At 60.6% G+C, this 23,728-nt stretch overlaps 1 protein-coding gene and 1 long non-coding RNA gene across 8 annotated transcripts; one reads left to right on the top strand and one right to left on the bottom strand.

Moving 5' to 3' along the window:
* Positions 1-4,253: 4,253 nt before the first annotated feature.
* LOC113907263 lies at positions 4,254-7,357 on the bottom strand. Its single transcript, XR_003515144.1, has 2 exons — positions 7,269-7,357; positions 4,254-4,956 (listed from the first exon to the last, which is right to left on the bottom strand). It is a non-coding gene; the product is annotated as an uncharacterized LOC113907263 (long non-coding RNA).
* SLC2A11 (solute carrier family 2 member 11) lies at positions 6,953-22,090 on the top strand. 7 transcript variants are annotated; one of them, XM_027566195.1, is made up of 12 exons: positions 6,953-7,615; positions 10,884-10,982; positions 12,571-12,731; positions 16,004-16,128; positions 17,747-17,876; positions 18,342-18,490; positions 19,423-19,610; positions 19,724-19,834; positions 20,294-20,395; positions 20,500-20,575; positions 20,830-20,957; positions 21,200-22,090. In XM_027566195.1, the coding sequence occupies exons 1-12, from the start codon at positions 7,334-7,336 to the stop codon at positions 21,398-21,400; spliced, it is 1,752 nt and encodes a 583-aa protein (XP_027421996.1). In that variant the 5' UTR covers positions 6,953-7,333; the 3' UTR covers positions 21,401-22,090. The 7 variants fall into 7 exon arrangements, with proteins under 7 accessions (XP_027421996.1, XP_027421991.1, XP_027421992.1 ...); XM_027566196.1 differs by having other exon boundaries at positions 7,241-7,427; XM_027566190.1 differs by having other exon boundaries at positions 20,830-22,090.
* Positions 22,091-23,728: the final 1,638 nt, after the last annotated feature.

Below are 23,728 nucleotides of genomic sequence, written 5' to 3'. Positions count from 1 at the left end.
TGCCGGTTCCTTTGGGAAGCCCCAACGAGGGCCGCCAGAGGAGGGGCAGACTGGGGACCTGCAGCACTTGTGTGAAGAGAGGGTGCCGAGACCGGCTGGTGCAAGGGGACGGGCTAGAGAGAGCCTCCTTACTTGGGTGGAAAAGAGAAACTCCATGTATTCTTCTAATGAACACGGTCCATAGTTTATTGAGCATGGACTGTGTGCCAGGCACTGTTGTGGATGCTTGGAGACACGGTGGCCAACAAAAGATGCTGTCTGTCCTGGTGCAGCCAAGGAGACCGGGGGGTCAGGGGCTTCTGCTAAGATGAGAACTAGTGTTTGCAGGACAGTGCGCTGATGGAGATAAGAGCCAAGTGGAGGCTGGAGGGTTGGGTAGCGGGCCCCTTGCCAGATGCGATGATCTGGGAAGGCTCCGTGAAGAAGTGATGCTTGATTGTCACTTTAAAAAGATGCCTGTGGCTGCTGTGAGGACAGCAGAAGGCCAGAGAAATCCGGGGGCAGGTGGAGGATGCCAGGGATGCTGGTGGCTTGGGCAGGGCAGAACCTGGAGGACCAGGAAGGACGGGATGGGGGTTTTGCCAGCAGACTAGATGGAGCTGTGAGACAGGAGTCAAGGGTGACTTCAGGGACTGAGCCATAGGGGAGATGGAAGGCAGTGGCCTTTCCTGAGCTGGAGAACGCCTGGGGGGAGGGCAAGCGGATGGAGCGTCCTGTTCTGGCCTCACTGAGTCTGGGTGATCTATGTGACATCCGCATGGATTTGGAGGCCAGGCAGGTGGCTCAAGTGTGGGTACCAGTCTTAAGAAGACCAATGGCCTTTGTAGCCTTGGGCCCACGCGAGAGGCCCGAGGCGCGAGGCCAGGCCCAGCCAGCTCGACCTTCATGAGTTAGAGAGAGAAGGTGGACAAGCAGGGAGGCTGCAACAGAGCCAGGACAGGGCTGCAGGGGCCAGGCGGTGGGAGGCCCTGGGACACGAGGCCTGGGAAGTCTCTGAGATGCGCAGCCGCGCCAAGGGCCCTGGATAACAGTGGCCACAAGGGAGAGGAAGTGTTCAGACCTTTACCAAACGGGAGCTCAACCTCGGACTCAAGTGTGACGGGTGAGGGAAGCCCTGGGTGGGGCCCTGAGTGCCCCCAAGGAGACCAGAGTGGAGACAACCAGCCAAGACGGTTATCTCCGATGGATCACGGGAGGGCTAAGAGGAGCCCCTGGGGCGTGCTCTTGGAGGTCCACTTGGGAAGGGAGGTGGGGAGAGAGAGGCGTGGATGAAGGGGGACTGTGCATTTGGTTCAGGCATGAGGAGAGGTCAGTCTGATACAGCAGGAGTCGGATCAAGGAGATGGGAGGCTAGGCGGTGGGAGCAGGCTGAAAAACCCCTCCCTCAGGCAGCCTCTGTTTCCCAGGTGACCAGAGCTAGGTCAGGCTGGAGGTGAACCCGGAGGAGCAGAGCCCACCCAGCTGAAGGTGCGGCTGCAGGCCAGGGATCCAGGGCCTCAGACACCCTGGCGGGCGTCCGCCAGGCTTGAAGGAGCCAGCGAGAGGGGTCGAGGTTCCTGTGTGCGTGGGGAAGGGGAGGCATTCCAGCCTGCCAGCCATCAGCAGCAGGTGCTGGCTGGCCCTCTGCAGGGGTCAGGCTGGGGCTAATGGAAGGGCCATGATGGGATAGAGCCTGTCTCTCCCCTTTGACGGGGCCGGTCAGGCAGGAGCCTGGTTTGGGGCTGAGGAAGCACACTCCTGGGAGGCTGGGAGCCCCGGGTGGGGGCAGGACGTGCCAGGGACAGCGCAGGTTCTACTGCAGACCTTCCGTCCTGCCTGGAGGGTCCTCTCCCAGAGAGTCCGGGGGGTCCCCAGGTGGGGACTCACGCCCCGTAGGAGGCAGAGCAGGGCCTGGGGCAGGCCATCGCCGCGTGTCCGGGCTTTCCCGCCCAGAATCAGGCCCAGGACAGGCCGCTCTGGAGGCACCGGATCCGCGGCTCCCACCCCCAGCACCTCCAGACGGTTCATTACATAAAGAGGTCCCGGGCTCCACTCGTTCCCGGGAGCCAGGCTGACCCAGGAAGGTGGTGTGCTGGATGCTGACGGCTTCTACTCTGTCTGTCTGTCCTGAGCAGCAGGGCCGCCTCCTCTCTCCTGGGCTGAGGACTGTGGGGAAGGGGCCTGTGGTCCCTTGCTGGCCTGGGGCTCCTGCCTGCTGCCGAGCAAGGAGCTTGGGGTGCCCAGGTATGGAGACCCCCAGCTTCCTCCCCTGTCCTACAGGCGGGACAGCACCCTCTGCCTGCCCACAGTGCCCGCCTTCCTCTCAGGGCTCACACCAGGAGAGACCCTCGTGAGCCCCCAGCAACAACCCCAAAACCGGGGGCCATCCCTGCCCACATCCCCTCCCACAGGGAACCCTCCAGCCCTTCCCCCACCCCTTAGTCAGCATTCCTCTCCTGTGACGGCCCAGATCTGACTCCTCCGTTCACTCACTTCTTTCCCTACCATCCTCAGTGTTCTGTTAAAAGAGATAGAGGGAGGGTGCTGGAAATGCCCCCCACTCCAGGAAGCCTCCCTGAAGGGACCAGAGCTCACCTACCTTCTCTTAGGGCCCTGTGCACTCAATTTTTAAATGTTAGTTTATTCTGAACGCAGCACAGGCCCGAAGCAGAGACACGGTAAGTGCTGGGGCTGCGGAGTCTTCCTGTGGATGACGGGGTGCCCTCACGGGGCCTTCCCTCCACCCCCACTGCTGTGGATGGGCCTCACTGCAGCTCCAGCCCGCGCCCCCAGGAGCAGCTGGGTCCCCGGTGGCCCTTCCTCTCTGGGTCACGGGATATTTTTAGCACTGATTCCGGAACTCACTGTGCAGCAGCTGCTCGTGGCAGGAAGGTAAGACGGACACACAGTCCAGGTGGGCTGCCTCAGGGCTACCCAGCAGAGGGGGCGACCGGGGCCTTCCGAGCCTCGTAGCAGACTCGACCTTCCAGGAGTCTGAGGGTCTCCGAGTGGGCTGGGGAAGGCAGGGGGGCTGTCAGGGTGGAGGAGGAGGACAGAGAGCTCGTGCAAAGGTCCTGAGGCGGCCGGAGGAACAGAGGCGGGGGGCAGGGAGGGGGGCTGCACGTGCTGAGAGGCTGGCCCACCAGGCCCTGCAGGCTGTGTTCTCTGTTCTGCGGGCAGCGAGGCGCCTCAGTGGGATGAGGTCAGATGGCAGCTGGCTCTTTGGAGGAAGCAGAGGATCAGAGGAGAAGATAGCCACAGCCTGCAGTGATGGGCACTAGGCAGAGAGGGTGGAAGGTCCAGGAGGCAGGAGGCACAGACCTCAGTAAGCACCTGGCCCGGTGAGGGAGCTGAGCCGGGGAGGGCCAGGCCCAGTTCAGAGACTGGCTCCTATCACGGAGTCCTGACAAGCGGCTCTGCGCCCAGCCTGCTCCCTGGATGAGCAGTGTGGCCTGGGGCTCCCCACCTGGCCCTCGGTTGGCTGGATGAAGTGGTCCCTCCCCAGCTGCCGGGCCAGCCTGACCCTCAGTGCCTGGCTGTCACGACCCTCGGCAAGTGCCCCGCGCTCCTGCTCACCACTGTGACCGCCGCCTCCAGCTGGCACCCGGAGCAGCTGGTGGGGCCTCCCCCTCTCCGCCCAGGGCTATGTTCGGGTTCAGTGTGGCTGCGGGGCCATGTTTTGGAAGAAGATTATCTGCTTGGCCAAGTCAGCCAAGTGGCAGGGCTGGGGATGCGAGTTCCTGGAGACACGTGTGTCCCCGCGTGGGTCTGCCCCGCCCCCCCCGCCCACTGGGCTGCATGTGGGATCTGGTCCAAATGAAACCTAAGACCATGCTGTCCCATGGCCTTCCTTAGCCGTTGCTGGCCAGCCAGGTCATCAGACAGTTCCGGCCTGTGGTCTGGCAGCGACCTGGAAGGCCAGGGCCACCACTCTGGGAGAACCAGTGACTCAGCGCTCAGAGAGGCTGGGAGAGGCCCGGGGCACCACACCTCCCTCCTGGCTTGTCCCCAGACAGCCCTGCTCCCACACCCGGGAAAGGGAGCCCCAGGCCGGGTGCGGGAACAGGAACCCCGTGCCCTCGGGCCCCCTGGAGACACCACCGCAAGACCTGCCGCCAGTTTACTCAAGACCTTCTCCCAGCCTCGCCTGCCCTTCACTTGTGTGAGGTATCACGGCCTCTTTAAAAAAAAAAAAGCAAAATTACAGATCTAAGATTAGGTATGAAAGTACCTCGTTGGCTTAGTATGGATAAACAAAACCAGCGACAAGCTCGTTAAAGGTAATAAATAGCACTTCATGTCACAGCCGGACAGAATCCCCTCCCTGGTCAGAAGCCGCGCCCAGGTCGAGCCGGGGCTGGTGAGAGAGAGGCCCCAGTAACCAGGCCCCCAGGGAAACAGGCTGGGGTGTGGGGAAGGCACTGGGGGCGGATGGGCCCAGGAAGGGGTGGGCTCCCTGTTCAGCTCCGTCCCAGACCTGCCCAGGTGGCCCGGCCACAGGGGACTGGCTGCTTTGGTGTTCTCCCCCTCCCCCGCTCCACGGGCCCTGCTGGGAGGGGGCCTCCCTCAGCAAGGAATGCGGGTGTCAGCGCTACAGACGCTCTAACTGCCATCCCCACCGCCCCACAACCCCACCCCGACCCTTGCCTCCAGATGTGGGCACAGCTGTAGTTTTAGAACAGCCAACCACAAGGACATTCTTTCCTTCTAATTAAAATGGCTTTAAATCTCTGGTCCCACAATTGCACTTGGCTCCACTGCTCAGTCCTCGAATATCAGAGGGTGGTCAGGAGGGTTGCTCACCCGGGGGTTGCTTGTGGTTTTCTTTCTTTCTTTCTTCTGAATTAAGTTGGAAATGTGTCCCAGAACTGGAGTGGACGCCAGCTCAGAGGGGAGGGGGCGGGGAGGAGGGCGGAGCTGGGTCTTGGGGTAGAGTCTGCCTCTGGCTGGCCAGGTCCACAGGTGGGCCAGGTGTGTCTGGAGATAAAGAGAGGACGGGGTAGCTGCCCTCAGGATGCTGGGTGCAGGCAGTCAGTAGATACACGTGGGGCCTGAGGATGCAGCGCCTGTGTCGGGGGCAGGCCGGTTGTTATGATGTCCCCATTTCACAGGTGAGCAGACAGAGGCTGGGAGACGGGAAGTAAGTGCTGGGATCGTAGGGGCTCCGTCGGGATCCACCATAACCAGGCCCGTCGCCGGCCTGCTGAGCTTGGTGGTGGCTCACTGCCCACCTTGGCAGCCTGGTGGCCAAGGTCAGCTGGCCTCTGAGCTCCGCCCAGTGCCCACTCTGGAGGCTCCTGGTGTGGAGTAGAGATGCCAGCCCAAGTGGGAAGGCTACAAGGAGGAGGAGCCTTCGAGCAGCCTGGAACAGCTTCTGAGCCCTTTAGGGAAGGCACCACTGACCGAGAAGGACACTGAGGTCAGAGAGGGGGCAGTCAGGTCAAAGGCGTTCGGCCCACCGGTGGTCAGGGGCAGTAGGGGCCCAGCCACCACTCCACCGGAAGATGGGCACCCAGCTGACAGGCGGAAGGACAGACTGGGGCCTCTGGGGTCCAGCCTGGGCCCTGGTTCCAGGCCTTAGGCCTCTGCCCAGACTCCTGTCCCACGACTTCATGGATCAGAGAGGGAAGGCACGCAGCGAGACAGAGGCAGGGTGGGCTGGGTAGCAGACCTCCCAAGCCCCCTCCAAGGCCCTGGCTCAAGGGCCGGGCGCGGGCTGGGCGCGCAGGACAGAGGAAGCGAAATCACCCGGGGATCGCGGAACCGAGGATGCCCAAACTCGGCCAGGAGCCGCGGAGGCAGCTCCTGCTGGAGGGGCCCGCGCCTGGCGGGGCGCCGGCTCAAGCCTCTTTGTCTCCGCCCGCGGAGCCCCAGAAGGTCCCGCCGCGCCGACGCCGGCAGCGCGGGCTTTGTCGGCCCCTCGCAGCCGGAGCGGGTCTCCGCGGCGCGGGCGGGTCCCTAGGAGCTAGCGCCCGGGGCGGGCTGGACGGGTCACCCGCGGGTCTGGAGGCCGCATCTCTGGGGAAGGCCTCGAGCCCGGGTAGTGATGGAGGCCTCATCTTGGGGGGGGGGCGGGGGGCGGCGGGCTCCGGTCGACCAGGCGGCCCCGCCGCTTCTGCGGGGCTAGGAGTAGCCAGCGGCTTTTAGGGGCGCGGACCCGGTGGAGCCCTCCAGGCGGCTTTGCGGTATCGATCGCCTGCGGTGCGAGCCGTTGCTGCTCCCGCCTCCGGTTGAAGGCTGGGCGCGGGCCTCCCCGGCCTCCGCCCTCCCCGCCGCTCTGGGTCTCAGTTTCCCGATCTGCAGAATAAGAGGCTCGGGCGTGTAGGAGCGAGAGCGGGCCTGGCTCCCAGGCCTGGGGAGGGGCGCCACCACCCACGCTGGCCGCGGGCGCGGAGGTCCTGAGCACGGTAGCTACGGGCAGGCCGCCCCTCCTCCCCTGCTGCCTTCTCCGCCTTCCCACCCGGGAAACCGAGAATGGGTGGGACTCCACGCGGGAAGGCCCGCGGGGGAGGCGGCTGTCCACGCTCCCCCGACTCGGGCGTGGTTTGGCGGCCCCGTCGCGCAGGGTCCGCGGCGCCGCGCTTGAGATCTGACAGCCCAGCCCGGACTCCCAGCACGACCGCGGGGCACAGGGTGCGAGCTCCACCTTGTGGCGCCTCAGGGACTCCTCCGCAAGGGAGGCTGAAGCCACCGCGTGTGGGGTGTTGAGAGGATTCGTCATCAAACACCCACAACCTTGACTTGCACATGCTGAAGGTTAAACTCCCGGTTAATGTTTGCCGAAGAGAAATCTCAAGCTTCCTTGCTCAAGGATAATAATTAGTGTCTGGGGAGCCCACGCACTGAGGGGAGGGGGGGGAGCTGACTCCAGCAAGGTGTCCAGGCGGCACAGGGGGCGGGGGGGAGGAAGGCGGAGTGGGTGCTACTACAGCAGTGGATCATCTCAAGAGATGCAGAAAGGCGAGCACTTGGCAACTGCTAATATTTTATCTTGCGTATTTTTCCTTAAAAATACATGACGCTTCAAAAGTTCAGAGCAACGAAAATAAAACCCAAGCAGGAGCAAGAGGAATGCTGCATCGTCCCTTGCGGTCTGTGTCCTGTCGCCGTCGTCGCTCAGATGACTTCCTAGGGTGACTTTCGGGTCTATGTTTCCATGACCACAAATAGCATCTTTGGCAGGTCTGGTTTCGATTTGACCTTAATTGACCTCCTGGATTCACGCAGGACCTGAGAAGCCCTAAGAAATGAAAGATTAATCCGGCCCAGTGGATCCGCTAGTTGCTCACCTCACAAAGTCCGCTGGACTGGACTCATCTTGTTTCCGGGGCCAGCGCGGCCTCGCACACAATGTATGCTTGGGCTGCAACCCGAGACCCGCTCTCCCATCCGGGTTCCTACTCCGCGGCTCTGCGGGAGACGGACAGATGAGAGCGCTCCGGAGACTGGTGGGTCGGCCTTTCATCCCTCCGAATCCTGCCCCTCCTCCGGGGGAAGGGCGGAGACACCTGGGCTGGAGGAGCGTGGGGATGTCCGCGCAGAATCAAGGGCTCGGCCTCAGAGTGCCCGGGGACGGGGCCCTCCCGGGGACAGCGGTCTCCCGGAACCTGACAGAGGGCGGGGGCGCCAGATGGAGGTGAGAGGCGGCCCCGAAGAGGGGCCGGAAGGGGCGGCGGCGGAGATCCAAAGAAGGGTGCGGCAGGGACCGGCAGAAAGTCGGTCCGAAGGCCGCAGCGGAGCAATGCACGGGGAACCAGGGCCGGGATTTCGGGCGAGTCCGAGCTTGTTGATCAGAGCCGCCTGCCAAGACCTGCGGGGGGTGGAGGCAGGCTTTGTTGGGCGAGAAGTCCCCGGATCGGAGCTCCCTTCCGGTCTGCAGAGGTGGGCCCGGGCTGGTCTTCGGAGCTGCAGAAACGGGGGGATGGAGGATGCGCGCGAGCCGCCTCATCCCCAATATAGCCTCGGACCCTGGAGACCAGCTCGCGGGCCCCCCCACCCCTCACTCCCTGTGCGCCTGCGCGCGCGTTAAGGTGCGCCTTGCCCCAGCCTTCTCAAGCGCCCACCGCACATTCGTCTCACCTTCCCCTCGGGTCTGCTTCGGGCGAAGGTCTGGCTGGGGCGCAGGGTGCTGGACCTGTCCCCCACTAGCATCACTTAGGTTCTCGTGCGGGCCGGACAGCGCACCCAGACTCAGCAGCCCCTGGCCACTGCGCCCGCTCCTCTTCCTTTCCGGGGCCTGTTTCCCACCTTCGTCTCCTCCACGCTCCCCCTAAACTCCGTCTCCATTCACCTCCTGCTTCACCCAGGGAGCCAGGCACCCGAAGCGCAGGTCCACAACGCCCACCACCCCATCCCTGGGGGCTCCCCGCCAGGGCCAACCCCCCGCGGAGTCCCTTCACACCCCTGCACGGCGCCTCCCCTCATCTCCTTGGTCTTCATGCGGGCGCCCCCCTCAACTCCGGGCGCCTTCCCTGAGCACACCCCAGACCCCGGCCCCTCCCCTTCCCCCTTCTCTCTCTGAGTGTCTGCAGCAGCTGACACTCTACCTGTTCTCCTTGCTCATTTGTTACTGCCTGTCACTCTCCCGCTGGAAGAAAAGTTCCGTGAGATCCCAGGTTTCGTCTCTTTGGTTCACTGCTGTATCCCCAGCACCTAGAACCGTAGATTTATTGCCCAGAATGGGAAGGCAAGCCATCTTTACTCACTGAATGACTCCTCGCTACCATAGCTAATGTTTGAAGGCTTTCATGACCAGTTGCCGCAGGCCTAGGTGGTCTCCATGCACGGTCTTGGGGAATTAAGTAATTTATGCTGCCTTGGCGACCTGCCGGCCTCCTCCCTGCCACATGGGCTCAGTTCTCACCGGGTGACTTGCCGCTTCCTGCGGATCTGCGCACCCACTGGGACTCTCACGGGCAGGCAGCCCATTAGGGAGCTTCCTCGTGACTCCATCGGGATCGGACTCCCGGGTTCCCACCTGGCTTCCCTCTGTGGCTTCCCGCTTGGGAGGAAGTCACTTAGCCTTATAGGAACTTGGCGACCGGCCAGGGTGCCCGGCACAGAGCTGCCCGCAGACTGGTGGCAACATCTTCAGCAGGGTCCTGCCCTGGGAGCCTATTCCCCCACCTCCCCACCCCAGCGCAGTTTCTCACCATCTGGTGGAAGCAGATCTGTTTCCAGCCCTCCATCGCCCCTACCCGCCCCCCGTATCTGCCCCCCAGCTCAGTTCCTGGCTGGATCAGGCACTCGGTATTCCACAGATGAATGAGTAAGTAGCCTTCAGGTTCTGGAAATTTTTCACAAAGTCCTGAGCCAAACATCCTTCTGCCATGAAACTTGTATTTAAATATTAAAAAAGTAATAAATATGACACAGTACTTTATAGCTGGGCGACAATTTTCCAGAACATGAAAGGTAGTATAGAGTTATTGGGAAAAGATCAACAATCCGATTTTTGTACAGTTAACGCTTTGTGAGTGTCTCGTCAAACATCTGAGGGAAGCAGGTCACTGCTCTCTGGGAGAGTGGAGAACCTTCAGTGTGTACTGAGCTTTCAAAAGATTTAATGAGCATGTGTGTGTGTGTGTGCATGCTAAGTTGCTTCAGGCGTATCCGACTCTGTGCAACCCCACAGACTGTGGCTCACCAGGCTCCTCTGTCCATGGGATTCTCCAGGCAAGAATACTGGAGTGGGTTGCCATGCCCTCCTCCAAGGAATTTTCCTGACCCAGGGATTGAACCCAGGTCTCCTGCATCTCCTGCAGTACATGCGAATTCTTTACCGCTGCGCCAGCAGGGAAGCCCCTTAATGAACATACTCTTTTGTAATCAAAAGGGACAAGACAGGGATGTCCCTGGTGGCCCAGCGGTTAAGACTTCACCTTCCAACGCAGGAGGTGCTGGTTTGATCCCTGGTCCTGGGAGCTAAGATCCACATGCCTCTCAGCCGAAAAAAAAAAAAAACAAAAACATAAAACAGAAGCAATGTTGTAACAAATTTAATAAACACTTTAAAGAAATGACCCACACCAAAAAAATCTTTAAGTGGGGGGTGGGAGGGAGACTCAAGAGGAAGGGGATATAGGTATACTTAGAGCTGATGCACGCTGTTATGCAGCAGAAACCAACACAACATTGTAAGGCAATTATTCTCCAATTAAAAATAAATTTTAAAAAGTGTAAAAAAAAATCTTAAAAAAAATTTATATATAAGAGGCAAACTCTAAATAGATGGTGAACCCCTAGGAAAGCTTACCAACCTAACGACGGGGCGTCAGGGCTCTGAGCCTCCTGGGGGTGCCCTGGGGAGTCGCCCGCCCGTCTAGGGGTGCTGCTCCAGGACGAGAAGATGCCCTCTTGTTGTACCAGCTGTGTGTGCGCCGGCTGCCCTCAGCCTGGAGGTCGCCACCAGCATCAGCGGGGCTCCGGCTGCTCTCTGCGGCTCAAGGTGCCTCCAGGTCCCCACACATGTAGGTCCACATGGCCCCTTCTCTTAACAGAGGGGGGTGCCCGGCCAGTCTGTGGAGAAGCTTCACAGAGCTTCACCCCCCGGGGCCCCAGCTCAGGGTGTTGTCCCCTGAGCCACAGCAGGCGTGCCCGGGGGGCAGCTGGGCAAGGGTAGGGGTAGGGAACTGGGAATGGCTGTCCGTCTCAGGAAAATGCCATCAGGGCTGAGGGGCAGTGGGATCCCGGGCTCAGAACAGAAGGCGGGGGACACCTCTGCTACCTGCTCCACGCTGTGTGACGGAGGCAACTTTTCTCTGCCTCCGTTTCTTCATCTGCAAAGTGGGGACGTCACCACCGCCAGCTTCAGACAGATCGCCATGTTGGGACTGGTGGGCTGCAGCCCCGCGGAGGGAGGTGGGGGCTGCCGTCGGCCACTGGGTCCTCTTCTTGCTCCTCAGGCTCAGGGCAGGGTCCTGCTCCTGACCATCTGTGCGGCTGGTATTGGTGGAACTTTCCAGTTCGGCTACAACCTCTCCATTATCAATGCCCCGACCTTGGTACGTACCCTGAGTGCCCACTGTCACCACCCCAGCGTCAACAGCGGCCCACGTCACATCTTCAGGCCGCCATCCGCTTGGTGGAGCTTCCTCCCACGCCTCCACCTCCACTGGGCTGTTCCCCAGGCCCTGCGAGTTCAAATCCAGCTCTGCACTCTCCCCTGAAACTCACATGTGCTCCCGTGTCTCTGATGTCAGCAGACAATTCCCCCTGTGCCCCCAGGGAGGAGGTCCACCCTGACTCTGCCCTCCCTCCTGGAAAAACACAAAGTCCTTCCTGACTATCTCTGGCTTCCAGCCATTTTTCCTTGGGTGTCTGCCATGATCCTAGTTCAGACCCATCTTTCCTGCCGGGATCACTAGCCCCGCCTCCCCACTGGCCTCCCTGCCTTCAGCCTCTCCCCTTGTAGGTCCTCTCAAGTCTGATCAAAGCACTGCCCTGCTCAGAAACCTTCTGGGACTCCCAGTGCCCATAGGAGTAAGGACAGACTCATCTACCTGAGGGCTTCCCTGGGGGTTCAGATGATAAAGAATCTGTCTGCACTACGGGAGACCCAGGTTCAATCCCTGAGTCAGGAAGATCTCCCGGAGAGGGGAATGCCAACACGCTCCAGTCTTCTTAGCTGGAGAATTCCATGGACAGAGGAGCCTGGCGGGCTACAGTCCATGTGGTCTCAAAGAGTCAGACATGACTGAGAAACTAATACACACACACACACACACACACACACATCTACCTGAAGTCCAAGGGCCCCTGGGGTCCGAACTTGTCCACCTGTCTCCCGCCTTGATTCCCCCAACTCTGTGCCCAGAGCAGTTAAACACAGACCCCACCCCCCACCCCCGTGGGCCAAGCCCTCCCTGCCCCTCCTGCAGAAGCCCCTCAAGAGCCACCCAGATGCCATCACCTGCCTGAAGCCTTCCTTCAGCAAGCTCCCAGCTGGACTAAGCCTTCTGCTGGTCCCCTCTCAGGGTCCCATTGTCTCTGAGTCCCCAGCAAGCTCGCCAGACCTGTGCCCATGCTCAGCGAGTGCCTGTGGAAAGGCAGCATCTCTCAGCCCCAGTGATAGAAGCCGCCTCTAACCCACCTGACTGAGAAGGTCATGTGTCCTGTCACACAGCTGGGGCTGTAGGAAAAAAGGTCCCAGGACGGAACTGGTGCCCTCCCATCCCTTTGAGGTTAGGGTTAGGGTGCAAGAGAGCAGCTGTCAGCGGACTCACTTCCCATCCAGGAATGGAGCCCGGGGGACAAACGCCCCTCCGGCCTCCTCTGATACCCTGCTGATGATGCTCGCCGACGGCCAAGTCGATCAGAAAGCTGGCCCATGGGGGAGCCCGCTGATGTGGGCCAGGTGGGATTGGGGGAGAGACGGGGCTGATCCTGGGCTCGGAGGGGCCACATCGACACTGGCCGGCTCTGAGCTCCAGGATGGCACACTGCAGCAAAGACGGCACAGCGCCCCGCACTCAGGGGAGTTCCGTCCCCCAACAACGGGCAGGGTGGCTGGGGAGGCTTCCTGCCCTGCAGAGGCAGGGCCTGGGAAAGAAGGCCTGTGGTGGGGGTGCTGACCAGCATCTGCATCCACAGTACGTTCAGGAATTCACCAATGAGACGTGGCGGACGCGAACCGGCCAGCCGATGCCTGACCACCTGGTCCTGCTTGTGTGGTCCCTCATCGTGTCCCTGTATCCCCTCGGGGGCCTCCTGGGAGCGCTGCTCGCCGGGCCCCTGGCCGTCACGCTGGGAAGGTGAGTGCTTCCCACGGACCCCCAAGTGCCTCTCAACAAGGGGCAGCCCAGTCCATGGGCTGAGGGGTGGGGGCAGGTCACCCAGCAGGCCCAGGCCCGGGTCAGCTCTGCACCGGCCCCCGGCTCTGCCTGCCGTGTCACCGAGAAGCCCACATTTCCCGGGGACGTGGTAGAGGGAAGAGTCCGTGCTGGGAGGGAGAGAGGACCCACGTCTGACAGCGGAACGCAGCGCAGCGCAGCGCAACGCTCAGCAGGGTCCAGGCCTCTCTGCCCATCACCAACTCCCGGCATCTGTGCAAACTCATGTCCATCGAGTCAGTGATGCCGTCCAACCATCTCATCCTCTGTCGCCCCCTTCTCCTCTCGCCTTCAACTTTTCCCAGCATCAGGGTCTTTCCCAATGAGTCAACTCTTCGCATCAGGTGGCCAAAGTATTGGAGTTTCAGCTTCAGCATCAGTCCTTCCAAAGAACACCCAGGACTGATCTCCTTTAGGATGGACTGGTTGGATCTCCTTGCAGTCCAAGGGACTCTGAAGACTGAGTCTTCTCCAACACCACAGTTCAAAAGCATCGATTCCTCGGCGCCCAGCCTTCCTCATGGTCCAACTCTCATGTCCACACATGACTCGTGGAAAGACCACGGGTTTGACTAGACGTGACCATGAACAGGTGCTTTCTCCCCGAGGCCCCCTTTGTAGCCACCTGAGGCAGTTCTTGGGTCGAAAGCAGGAGACTGACTGAGGAATGGAACACTGTGAGAGCACAGAGGGCCCTGAGGCAGCTCACCGGACGGAAGGAGGTGCTCAGAAGCCTGGCCTGGGGAGGGCGGGCCTGCAGCCTGGGCTCTCCTGGAGGGGTTGGGGCGGGGGTCACCTTGAGCGCATCAGCTCCAGCCACACTCCGACTGCAGCGTCTGCACTCGGGCTCAGAGTCCTGGGAGACAGCTTGTTACTGGCCGAGACGGCGGGAGAGAAGGCAGGCCAGGCTCCCACCATCCCCTCCTTGGCTGGCCGCCCAGCACCCGTCAGCACCAGTCTCCTGTATCTTCGGCTCCCCACGTGTGCCGCCTCACGGTACCCAGTCCCGCCCTTCCTGAGCCCGCCCAGGGCACTGCCTCGCCACAGCCACCAGCGCCGACACAACCGAGCGGAGCTGCCCGCATGCGGGGTTTCCACGAGGCAGCCAGCGTGCCAGCCCTGCAGCCCTCTCAATATCCTGCCATCTACACGCTGACGGTAAACTTAACTGCCCTCAAGACCTCTCACGGCAAGAGAGACCAAGAAAGAGAACAGACAGACTAATCGAGGGAAAGGAAGCTAACGGGTGAACTTAGTTTAGAGCACAGGACCCCGAGCCTTGGAAACAAGGGAGGGCTCTGCTCCGGGGTTTTGGAGCCGCTCACGCTGTCGCCCGCCTCGCTGACGTCCATGCTTCGGTCTCCCAGTCCGGTATCGGGTCAGTGCTTCCAGGGGCTGCAGCTCTTTGCCCACCAGGGTGACCCCAGTCTTTGCGCTGAGTGGATGCCACAGTCCTGCAGGCCTGGGTCCTTTAGCAGGCTCTACCCTCTGAGGACACCAGCTTCTGCACCACAAGGCTCCTGAGATGACGCCGGGTGCCGTGGGCTCTCATCCGCCGTTACTGAGGTAGCCTCCACTGTCAGAAGCAGAAGTGCACAGGACGGCGTGTATTTAACAGAAGCATCAACTGCAAGCAACAGAAAACCAGGACTCAGCTGGCTAAAACAACAGCCACACCCCCAGTCTGATGTTTCTCCGCTACCAGGGCAAGGCGACCAGTCAGGAGTTATTTCAGGTTAAGAAGATAATGCTCTTGCCTGGAAAGTCCCATGGACGGAGGAGCCTGGTGGGCTGCAGTCCATGGGGTCTCGAAGAGTCGGACACGACTGAGCGACTTCCCTTTCACTTTTCACTTTCACGCATTGGAGAAGGAAATGGCAACCCACTCCAGTGTTCTTGCCTGGAGAATCCCAGGGACGGGGGAGCCTGGTGGGCTGCCGTCTATGGGGTCGCACAGAGTCGGACACGACTGAAGCGACTTAGCAGCAGCAGAAGATAATTCACTGAAGTTGTGGCTTTGCTCCAAAGTCCAAGGTCTTGCATTCTGATTCTCTGGAGGCACTCTCAGCACTACAGTCTTCCCAGTCTAAAGGGTCAAAGGGCAGAGCATCTGGCAGTTGGTCTGGACCCAGTAGAAAACACTCCCCTCACAGGACCCAGGTTTGCAGATCACCCAGGTTTGCAGATCACCCGGGGTAGGTGTCAGATCACAACACTCACCGTGGAACAGGCTGCCTCCAAACTGGAAAGAAGAGATTTTCCCATCCTTTTCTTTTTTTTGAATTACAAGCCGCCTCTGGCCGTTTCCCCAATCAGGACCTGAGCTGCAGGATCTCCTGCCAGCTCTCCTGGTGACCTCAGGATGGCGCCTCCGAGCGCAGCGTCAGGAGCCCAGAGCTGAGGCCTCCTGTCAGAGGAGCCGCCGCCGTGCCCAGTGCCCCCTGCCCAGTTTGGCAGTCTGTCCTGCCGAACCAGCTGGGCAGGGGCCGTCCAGATGTCCTGTTCTGGGCAGTGACTGTAATGAATGGAGGACACGGGAGGTTACCTGGCTTCCCTTCCTTTCCTTGCCAGGGTTTCACTGGGTCTGAGGAATCAGGTATTAGGCACTTGGCTTTACAAAGGACTTTGAGGAGAGCGGTGCTCAGTTTGTAGGGATAAACCCATAAAATATGAGTTCTGTCCATTCAAGCTGTGGTGGAGGCAGAAAGGACAGTAATCTAGGGGTATACTGGAGACGTGGGGCTTCCCTGGTAGCTCAGATGGAAGAATCTGCCTGCAGCGCGGAAGACTAGGGTTCAATCCCTGGGTTGGGAAAATGCCCTGGAGGAGGGCATGGCAACCCACTCCAGTACTCTTGCCTAAAGAATCCCATGGACAGAGGGGCCTGGCGGGCCACAATCCACGGGGTTGCAAAGAGTCAGACACGACTGAAGCAACTTAGCAGGCACCACTGGGGCTGGGGGGTGGGGGTTGGCCCCTGGGGGCATCCCATGGGCGACCCCAGCTGCAGTGGCCGGCGTCACTTCTGTGCAGGCAACTCACACTCCACACACACACACACACACACACACACACACACACACACGGGCGTGATCAGGGCTGGATGTGGATGCGGGGAAGGGTCCCTGGGCGGGGGGGGGGTCATCCTTGGCACTGAACCTGAGCCTGCCTCGCCTGTGTTCCGCTTCCCCAAGGAAGAAGTCCCTGCTGGTGAACAACGTCTTCGTGCTGGCCGCCGCAGCGCTGTTTGGCTTCAGCCGCAGAGCAGGCTCCTTCGAGATGATCATGCTGGGAAGACTGCTCGTGGGCATCAGTGCAGGTACGGAGTGGGCCTGGGGGTCCCCTTTCCTTCCCGTTGCTCCTTATTCCTTTCACTCATTGATCTCTTTTCCAGGCGTGCTTCACTTAGTCATGATTTATCTTAAAAGGCTCATATAACTAGACAGCTGAAGTGGATCTAGAAAAAATGGAAACACTCTGCAGGGCTGGGAGGACAGACATCCCCAGAAGGCTAAGCCGGGGGCTTCCTGGCGGTCAAAGTGGAGAGGCATGTAAGAGGAGACCTCTGGTCATCCCTACAGAAGCCGAGGAGCCTGCCAGGGACCTGGGGCTCCTGCAGGGGTGGGGAGTGGAGCAGAATCTTGAGCGTGTCCACCTGGGCTTTTAGGGGCGCCATCATCAGTCCCCTTGACACCCTACTGTGTATACAGCCGGGTGCCGATGTCCTTACTAGGCGTCTGTTCCTGTGACACAAAGCGCTCCACAATTCAATGGCTTAAAGCCAGCAACACTGATTCACTCACGGTTTCTAGGGGTGAGGAACCCAGAGTGTCTTAGCTGGGGGGTCCCGGCTTGGGGCTGCTCGGGAGGCTGTGACGTGCCGGGCGGGGCTGTGGTGAGCTGAGGTTTGGCCGTGGCTGCTGGGCCTGCTGCTGAGATGCTGTCCCCCTGTGTGCTGTTTCCCGGGAGCTGCGCTCCCAGCCTGCGCGGGTCTCCCAGCAGGGCTGCTGAGTGTCCGCACAGCATGGCAGCTGGCTTCCTCCAGGGGAAGTGATGGGTGACAGAGAGCCTGTGTGTGTGTGTGTGTGTGTGTGTGTGTGTGGTGTGCGCACACGCCTGTGTGTGTGCATGTCTGTGTGTGTGTGTGCGCGCGTGCGCGCGCGCCCACCTGTGTGTGGGCCCGTGAGGAGCGAGTCCCGGGAGGCTTATGGCCTGATCTCAGGAGTCACACACCATCCGCTTTGCCACAAAGCGAGTCACTAACAACAGCCCACACTCAGGGACCTCAGGGACAGAGGGGCCAGGTCAGACGGTGCCTTTGTGCCCCAAGTTCCTAGCACAGAAGGAACCCCTCCCTCAGTGTCTGCAGGAAGAGCGAGGGTACCTCTGAGAATTTCTGGCCATCAGCGCAACCCTGCTCCTCTCGGCTCCCCCAGCCAGTGCTCAGAGAGGCAGGGCCTTGTCACGGCCTGTTTCCCCGACCTGAGGGCAGGGAGGGGCTGCAAGAACCCTGCAGGAGCGCTCCAGCCCTGTTCCGTGTTCCCTGGGCAGATGAATGGTGCCTGGGCACAGCCAGCTGTCGCCCTCTGGGGTGGGCGGCAGGTGGTGGGGGGGCAGCGCCTGCCCGTCCCAGTGCCCTACAGGGTGCTTGGGCACCAGATGCCTCCCTGGGGCAGGTGGGAGGGGGACAGCCTACAGCTGATGGGTGCCGGCTCCCTCCTGCCCCTCCCACTCCCCAAGGGTGACCAGGGCTTCTCTTCCAGGAGTACTGTGGGAGGACTGGAGTCTTGCCTGCCCGACAGCAGGGAGGGGCGGGGGGGGGAAGCCCCACAGGGCTCAGGCTGAGGGAGCAGCACTTGGGCCGTGGATGGGAAGCCAGGGCGCCAACGGGGGCGGGGGAGCCCGCCCCGCCACTGACTGTCACCCTGCACGGCCAGGTGTAGGCATGAACATCCAGCCCATGTACCTGGGGGAGAGCGCCCCCAAGGAGCTCCGAGGGGCCGTGGCCATGACCTCTGCCATCTTCACCGCCCTGGGGCTCGTGATGGGTCAGGTGGTCGGACTCAGGTACACGCCCCCCCACACACTGAGTGGTTAAGGGGCAGCCTAAACCTCCCCCCACCCCCAAGTAGGTTCAGACACGGCTTCCTTGAACGAAGGCGTTGAAAGCCGTCCATGGGCTTCTGGCCAGCGTGCTGCCTGTCAGCCTCTTCCAGCCCCGAAGGACCAGGCAGCAGGGACAAGTCTAGACAGAGGACGGGGCAAGTTTGGGCTTTGAAAGGGAGCGTGTGCTGTTTGTCCCAGAAAAGAGAGGCAAGGGCAGAACCTGGTGCCCTGGGGAGGGCCCTGGAGAGAGGAGTCGCCAGGGATAAAGGGAGGCCATGGCCCTTCCCTGCCATGAGTCCCTAGCTGGGTGTCCGACCCAGAGCTGGCTAGGAGGAGGCACAGGGGAACGGGGACGCTGCCCTCGGGCGCGGGAGGCAACAGGGCTCTGGCCAGGCGGCGCTGGCCCAGCCTCTCCTGTCTCCCCAGGGAGCTCCTGGGTGGCCCGCAGGCCTGGCCCCTGCTGCTGGCCAGCTGCCTGGTGCCCGGGGTGCTCCAGCTGGCCTCCCTGCCCCTGCTCCCCGAAAGCCCGCGCTACCTGCTCATTGACTGTGGAGACCCTGCAGCCTGTCGGGCAGGTGAGCCTCTGGCTTGGGCCCCCGGACCACGCTTGGCCATGGGGCACATGTGGCCAGAGCATGTGGGTCCTCCTTTCTCACGTAGGAAAAGCTGTTGCTCTCTCTGCGCCTTAATTTCATGATCCATCCGTCCCTTCGATGCTCTTTATCAGGGGCCTGTCCTGAGTGGCAGGGCAGTGGGAGGGAACAGACCCAGCCCCTGCCATCTGGGAAACCCCAGCGGGGTGTGAAGAAAGAGCCCGCCACCCCCCCACAGGCAAGATGATGAAACCCCGAGCAAGGGCTCAAGGGCCTAATGCCAGCTAGACTGGTGGGCTCACCTGCTAGCCAAGGCCACAGTAAGCATGCCCAAGGAACAATCCCCAAACCTCCAGCTTAAAACAGCAATCCTTTACGACGGCCTCCTCTACTCATTCACTTGTTGAGCTGGGCTGCAGGACCCTGCTGATTTCAGGGTCAGCGGGGGACCAGCCAGTCCAGCCTGCTTTTGCTGGCAGTTTTGCTCATCTTGGTCACTGTCGAAGGTCAGCGGGGCATCGGCTGATCTAGGACCGTCCCAGCTGGGCTAACCCTGCGGCCTTGAGCGAGTCAGGGGGTAGAGCCAAGGGGCGGCGCACACATGCCCACTTGGTGGGAGCAGCTGCCAAATCCCGCAACCCCAGGGGCTGCGTGGGCACGGGGACCCCTGGAGAGCCGGGGGCGGCAGTGGCAACCGGCCACAACTGTGTCCTGTGTGAGGCACCCGCAGACCACCCGGGTTCTTAAAGCCTTCCTAGTCCGTGGGGCTGTGAAGTGACCCGGAGCGGGGTTTGGGGAGCTCACTATGGGGGCCATCTAGACGCTGGGAACTCAGCCCAGTGCCCTCTGCCCCTCCTCCTCCCCGGTCCCTCCCCTACCCCATCCTTCCCCTCCCCTCCCCTCTCCCTTCCCAGCGCTGCAGCGGCTGCGGGGCCCCGCGGACCTGGCCGGGGAGCTGGCCGAGCTGGAGCAGGAGCGTGCCGTCTGCCGGGGCGGGCGCGCGCGGCGCCCGTGGGAGCTGTTCCGGGAGCGCGCGCTGCGGCGGCAGGTGGCCAGCCTGGTGGTGCTGGGCGGAGCCATGGAGCTGTGCGGGAACGACGCGGTGAGACGGCCGCGCGGGGCCGGGGAATGCGAGCGGGCGGGGAAGGCGGGGAGCCGGGGCAGCTGCGGCCGGGCGTGATGGGAGCCGGCGCGCAGCGGCCCCTCTCCTCGCAGATTTACGCCTACGCGTCGGCCGTGTTCAGCCAGGCAGGGATCCCGCAGGACAAGATCCAGTACGCGGCCATCGGGACCGGGGGCTGCGAGCTGCTGGCGACGCTGCTCAGCGTGAGTCTGCTGGGGCTGACCCCCAGCGCCTAGCCCTGCGGCAGACTCTCGGGGTGCTCACCTTGGGGATGCCGACCGTCGGGGTGCTCACCTTGGGGGTGCAGCCTGTCGGGGTGGAGACCCTCGGGGAGCTAAGGCTCCAGGCACCACAGGCCTCCAAGCTAAGGCACTTCCACTTCAGGTTTCTGTGTTAAAATGCAGGGAGCAAGCGAGCATTTATTGAACACCTACTGTTTGCCAGTTGCTCACACCGCCATTTTGAGATGGAGAAACCCAATGGGTATTGAGTGATCGCGACCCTCTGCGAAATTAATAATGTCTTAATCCACCAAGTGGCAAGCCGCGCCCACCACCTTCCCCAGCTTCTGCATGATGCCCCTGCCCACTGCGGGCCGGAGGCCTAGGGGACCTTAACCGGGGCTGCAGCGGTGAGTCAGCCAGGGCTCCTTCCCTTCGCAGTGCCTGGTGATTGAGAGGGCGGGCCGGCGGGTGCTGCTGACAGGGGGCTACGGCCTGATGACCTGCTGGGGGAGCGTCTTCACGGTGGCCCTTTGCCTCCAGGTAGCTGGGCCCTTTGGCATGGCGGGTGAGGGCGTGGGGGTGGGGGTGGGGGAGGCTGGGCCCCGCCCACTTTCCCTTCACCCCTCCCCCTGCCCCTCCCGCAGGGCTCCTTCTCCTGGATGGCCTACCTGGCCATGGCCTGCATCTTCGCCTTCATCCTCAGCTTTGGCATCGGCCCTGGTGAGTTGGGGCCCCGGGGGCTCCCTCCTCTGGGCCTGGCTGAAGGACCAGGGGTGTCTGGGTGAAGGATGGGTGGGTGTGCCTAACCCTGACTCCCTCACCCCTGCCTGGTACAGGCTTCTGGGAGGGCGTGGCTGGAGGAAGGCTGGGGGGGCCCACTTTCTTGTCGGGGGCGGGTGGGGGGGGGCCAAGGTGGGGGTAGGCAGGCCAGGGAGCCCTGACTGGCAGCCCCCCGTCCATACTCCCTCTTCCAGCCGGAGTGACGGGGATCCTGGCCACGGAGCTGTTTGACCAGATGGCCCGGCCTGCTGCCTACATGGTCTGTGGGGCGCTCATGTGGACCATGCTCTTCCTGGTGGGGCTGGTGTTCCCCTTCATCATGGTAGGCCTGCCTGCCCCTGCCCCCCCGGGAGCGGGGGGCGGCCTGCCTTTGTTTTGTCCCTGTCAGTGTGAGAACCCCCCGCCCCGGGGAGGCTCCATCCATCCAGGGAGTGTGACCCTGAATGGGGATGGGGCTCACCTGAGCCAAGAGGGCGGAGGCCCTCACAGGGCCTGTGCTGGGGCCTCCGGTGCGGCGGGGGCTCCGTGGGCCACAGCAGGCCTCGGGTCTCTTGCAACCCCCAGGAGGGCTTGTCGCACTTCATCTATGTGCCGTTCCTCTGTGTCTGCGTCTGCGCGGCTGTGTACTCGGGCATCTTCCTCCCCGAGACCAGAGGCAAGAGCTTCATGGAGATATCGGAGGAGCTGCACAGACTCAACTTCCCCGGGAGGAGCCGAGGCCCGGCGTGGGCTGGCCCCGAGGTCGTCCGGTCCACGGAGCTGTAGCTCGGCCAGCACCGCGGGCCGGCCCCGGGCCCTCCCCCTCCTGTGGAGCCCTCGGTGTGCAGGCCAGGTGCTCAGCCTCAAAGAGACGGTTTCGGGGGCCTCTCGGCGCCCCGTGTCTGGAGGCTGTCGGCAGGAAACCAGCAATGACAAACTCAGAGAAACGCAGGCGAAGAAAATACAGCTTGTGAAGCCTTTGAGAGGGGCGTGGCCACGAAAGGATTTTCTGAGGAGTTGATTTTTTTTTAATCAAGTTTTTTGAGGTGTAATTTACATACAATAAAGTGAATCCACAGTAAGTGTACATCCGGTGAGTTTTGACAGGTGTGCATACCTGCGAACCACGACCACGACCAAGGGAGACTGCTCACCCATCCCTCCTGCCTCTTTGTGATCAGTACCCCCCACCCCAACCTCGGACCTGCTTTCTGTCACTGGCTGTTCCTTTTCAGACAGTTTGATAAAACTCCACGCCGTGTGTATGCGTCTGTGTTTGGTCTTGCTCCAGATAAAGGCTTTGAGGTTCACGCATGTTGTTGCGTGTATTCGCACATACCCCTTTGTGTGGCTGAGTAGCATCTCGCTGTATGGATGTACCATAATTTGGTAACCCATTTCCCTGTTTGTGGACTTTTGGATTGTTTTTCATTGTTGGCCACGATGAATAAACCTGCTGTGAACATTCCTGCACAAGTTGTGTAGACATGTGCCTTCATTTCTTTTGGGTAAATGAATTGCTGAGTTTAATAACGAATGCATGCTTACCTGTAGAAGAAACTTTTCCAGGGTGATGATACCGTTTTACATTCCCACCAGCCGTCCACGAGACTTCTCGAGTCTCCAAGTCCTCCTCAGCACTTGGCATCTTCAGTCCCTTCAATCCAGCCATCCCACTGACTGTAGTGGCACCTCGTGGTGAGCATCTTTTTATGTACTAATACAAATCGCACGCCATTCACAGATCTCCTTTGGTGAAGAATCTGTTCAAATCTTTTGTCCATTATTTAAAACAAAAAAAATATTTTTTTGAGCAGTTTTAATTTGACAGCAAAATGGAGAGGAAAGTACAGGCATTTCCCGTGTGCCCCCGGCCCCCACACATGCACAGCCCCTCTCATCAGTGTTCCCCACCAGAGCGGATGTCTGTTGCAACGCACAACCCTATGTTGCCGCCTCATTATTATCCAAAGTCCACGGTTTACACTGGGGTTTTCTCCTCAGCATTTTGCATGCTAATTTTTAGCTACTTTTCCATGCTAATATTTTCCATGCTGATTTCCTCTGCTGTACATGCTGTGGGTCTACACAGGTGTATGGTGACGTGCATCCACTCTCTGCTCTGTGTGGTCACCCCTTTCCTGCGCTGCGCACCCCGTCGATCACTGATCTTTTTACAGTCTACAGTGGTCTCCAGAACGTCAAATAGTTGGAATCCTGCAGTTATGCGGCCTTTGCAGATTGGGTTCCTTCCCTTAGTAATGTGCATTTAAGTTTCTTTCCTGTCTTTTTATAGCTTTTAAAAGTTCGTTTCTTTTTGCACTGAGTAAAATTCCACTGTCCGGATGTCCCACAGTTCATTTTTGGTTGCTTTTGGAAATTATGAGTGAAGTAGCTACACGCATCCATGCGCAGGTTTCTGTGTGGACATACATTTTGATCCTTTGGGTCAATACGAAGAAGCATGATTGCTGGGTCATAGAGCAAGAGTCTCTTGAGCTTCGTAAGAACCCGCTAAATGCTCTTCTGAAGTGGCCATGCGTTCTAATCCCCATCAGCAGCGAGGGGAGCGTTGCGCCACACCCTCATCAACATTCGGAGTTGTCAGTGTTCCGGATCCCGGCCGTTCTGTTTGTTAATAACGGTGCGGGTGGCATTCTGCTGTGGTTTGCACTTCCCTGAGTTCACACCTGGAGCGTCTTTTCATACGCTAATTTTCCATCTGTATATACCTTCTTTGGTGAGTATCCCTTTAAAGTGACCAATTTTTTAAGTATTTTCTTTTTAAAAAAAAATTATTTATTTTTGGCTGTGCTGGGTCTTTGTTGCGGCATGGGCTTTTCTCGAGTTGCGGTGCATGGGCTCCTCACCACAGCGGCTTCTCTGGTTGTGGGGCTTGGGCTCCAGGGCGAGCAGCGTTCAGTAGTTGGGGTGTGTGGGCTCAGTAGTTGTGCTCCCCCCGCCCTGGAGCACAGGCTCAGTAGTTCTGGCTCACGGGTTTAGGTGCTCAGCAGCATGTGGGATCTTCCTGGACCAGGGATCAAACCTGTGTCTTCTGCTTTGACGTAATTTTTTTTTTTTTTTTTTTTTACCAGTGAGCCACCAGGGAAGCCC

This window comes from Bos indicus x Bos taurus, chromosome 17, assembly GCF_003369695.1.
Source record: "Bos indicus x Bos taurus breed Angus x Brahman F1 hybrid chromosome 17, Bos_hybrid_MaternalHap_v2.0, whole genome shotgun sequence".
Lineage (NCBI taxonomy): Eukaryota > Metazoa > Chordata > Mammalia > Artiodactyla > Bovidae > Bos > Bos indicus x Bos taurus.
The sequence above is the reverse complement of the archived record's forward strand: the minus strand, read 5'-3'. Positions and strand labels throughout refer to the sequence as shown.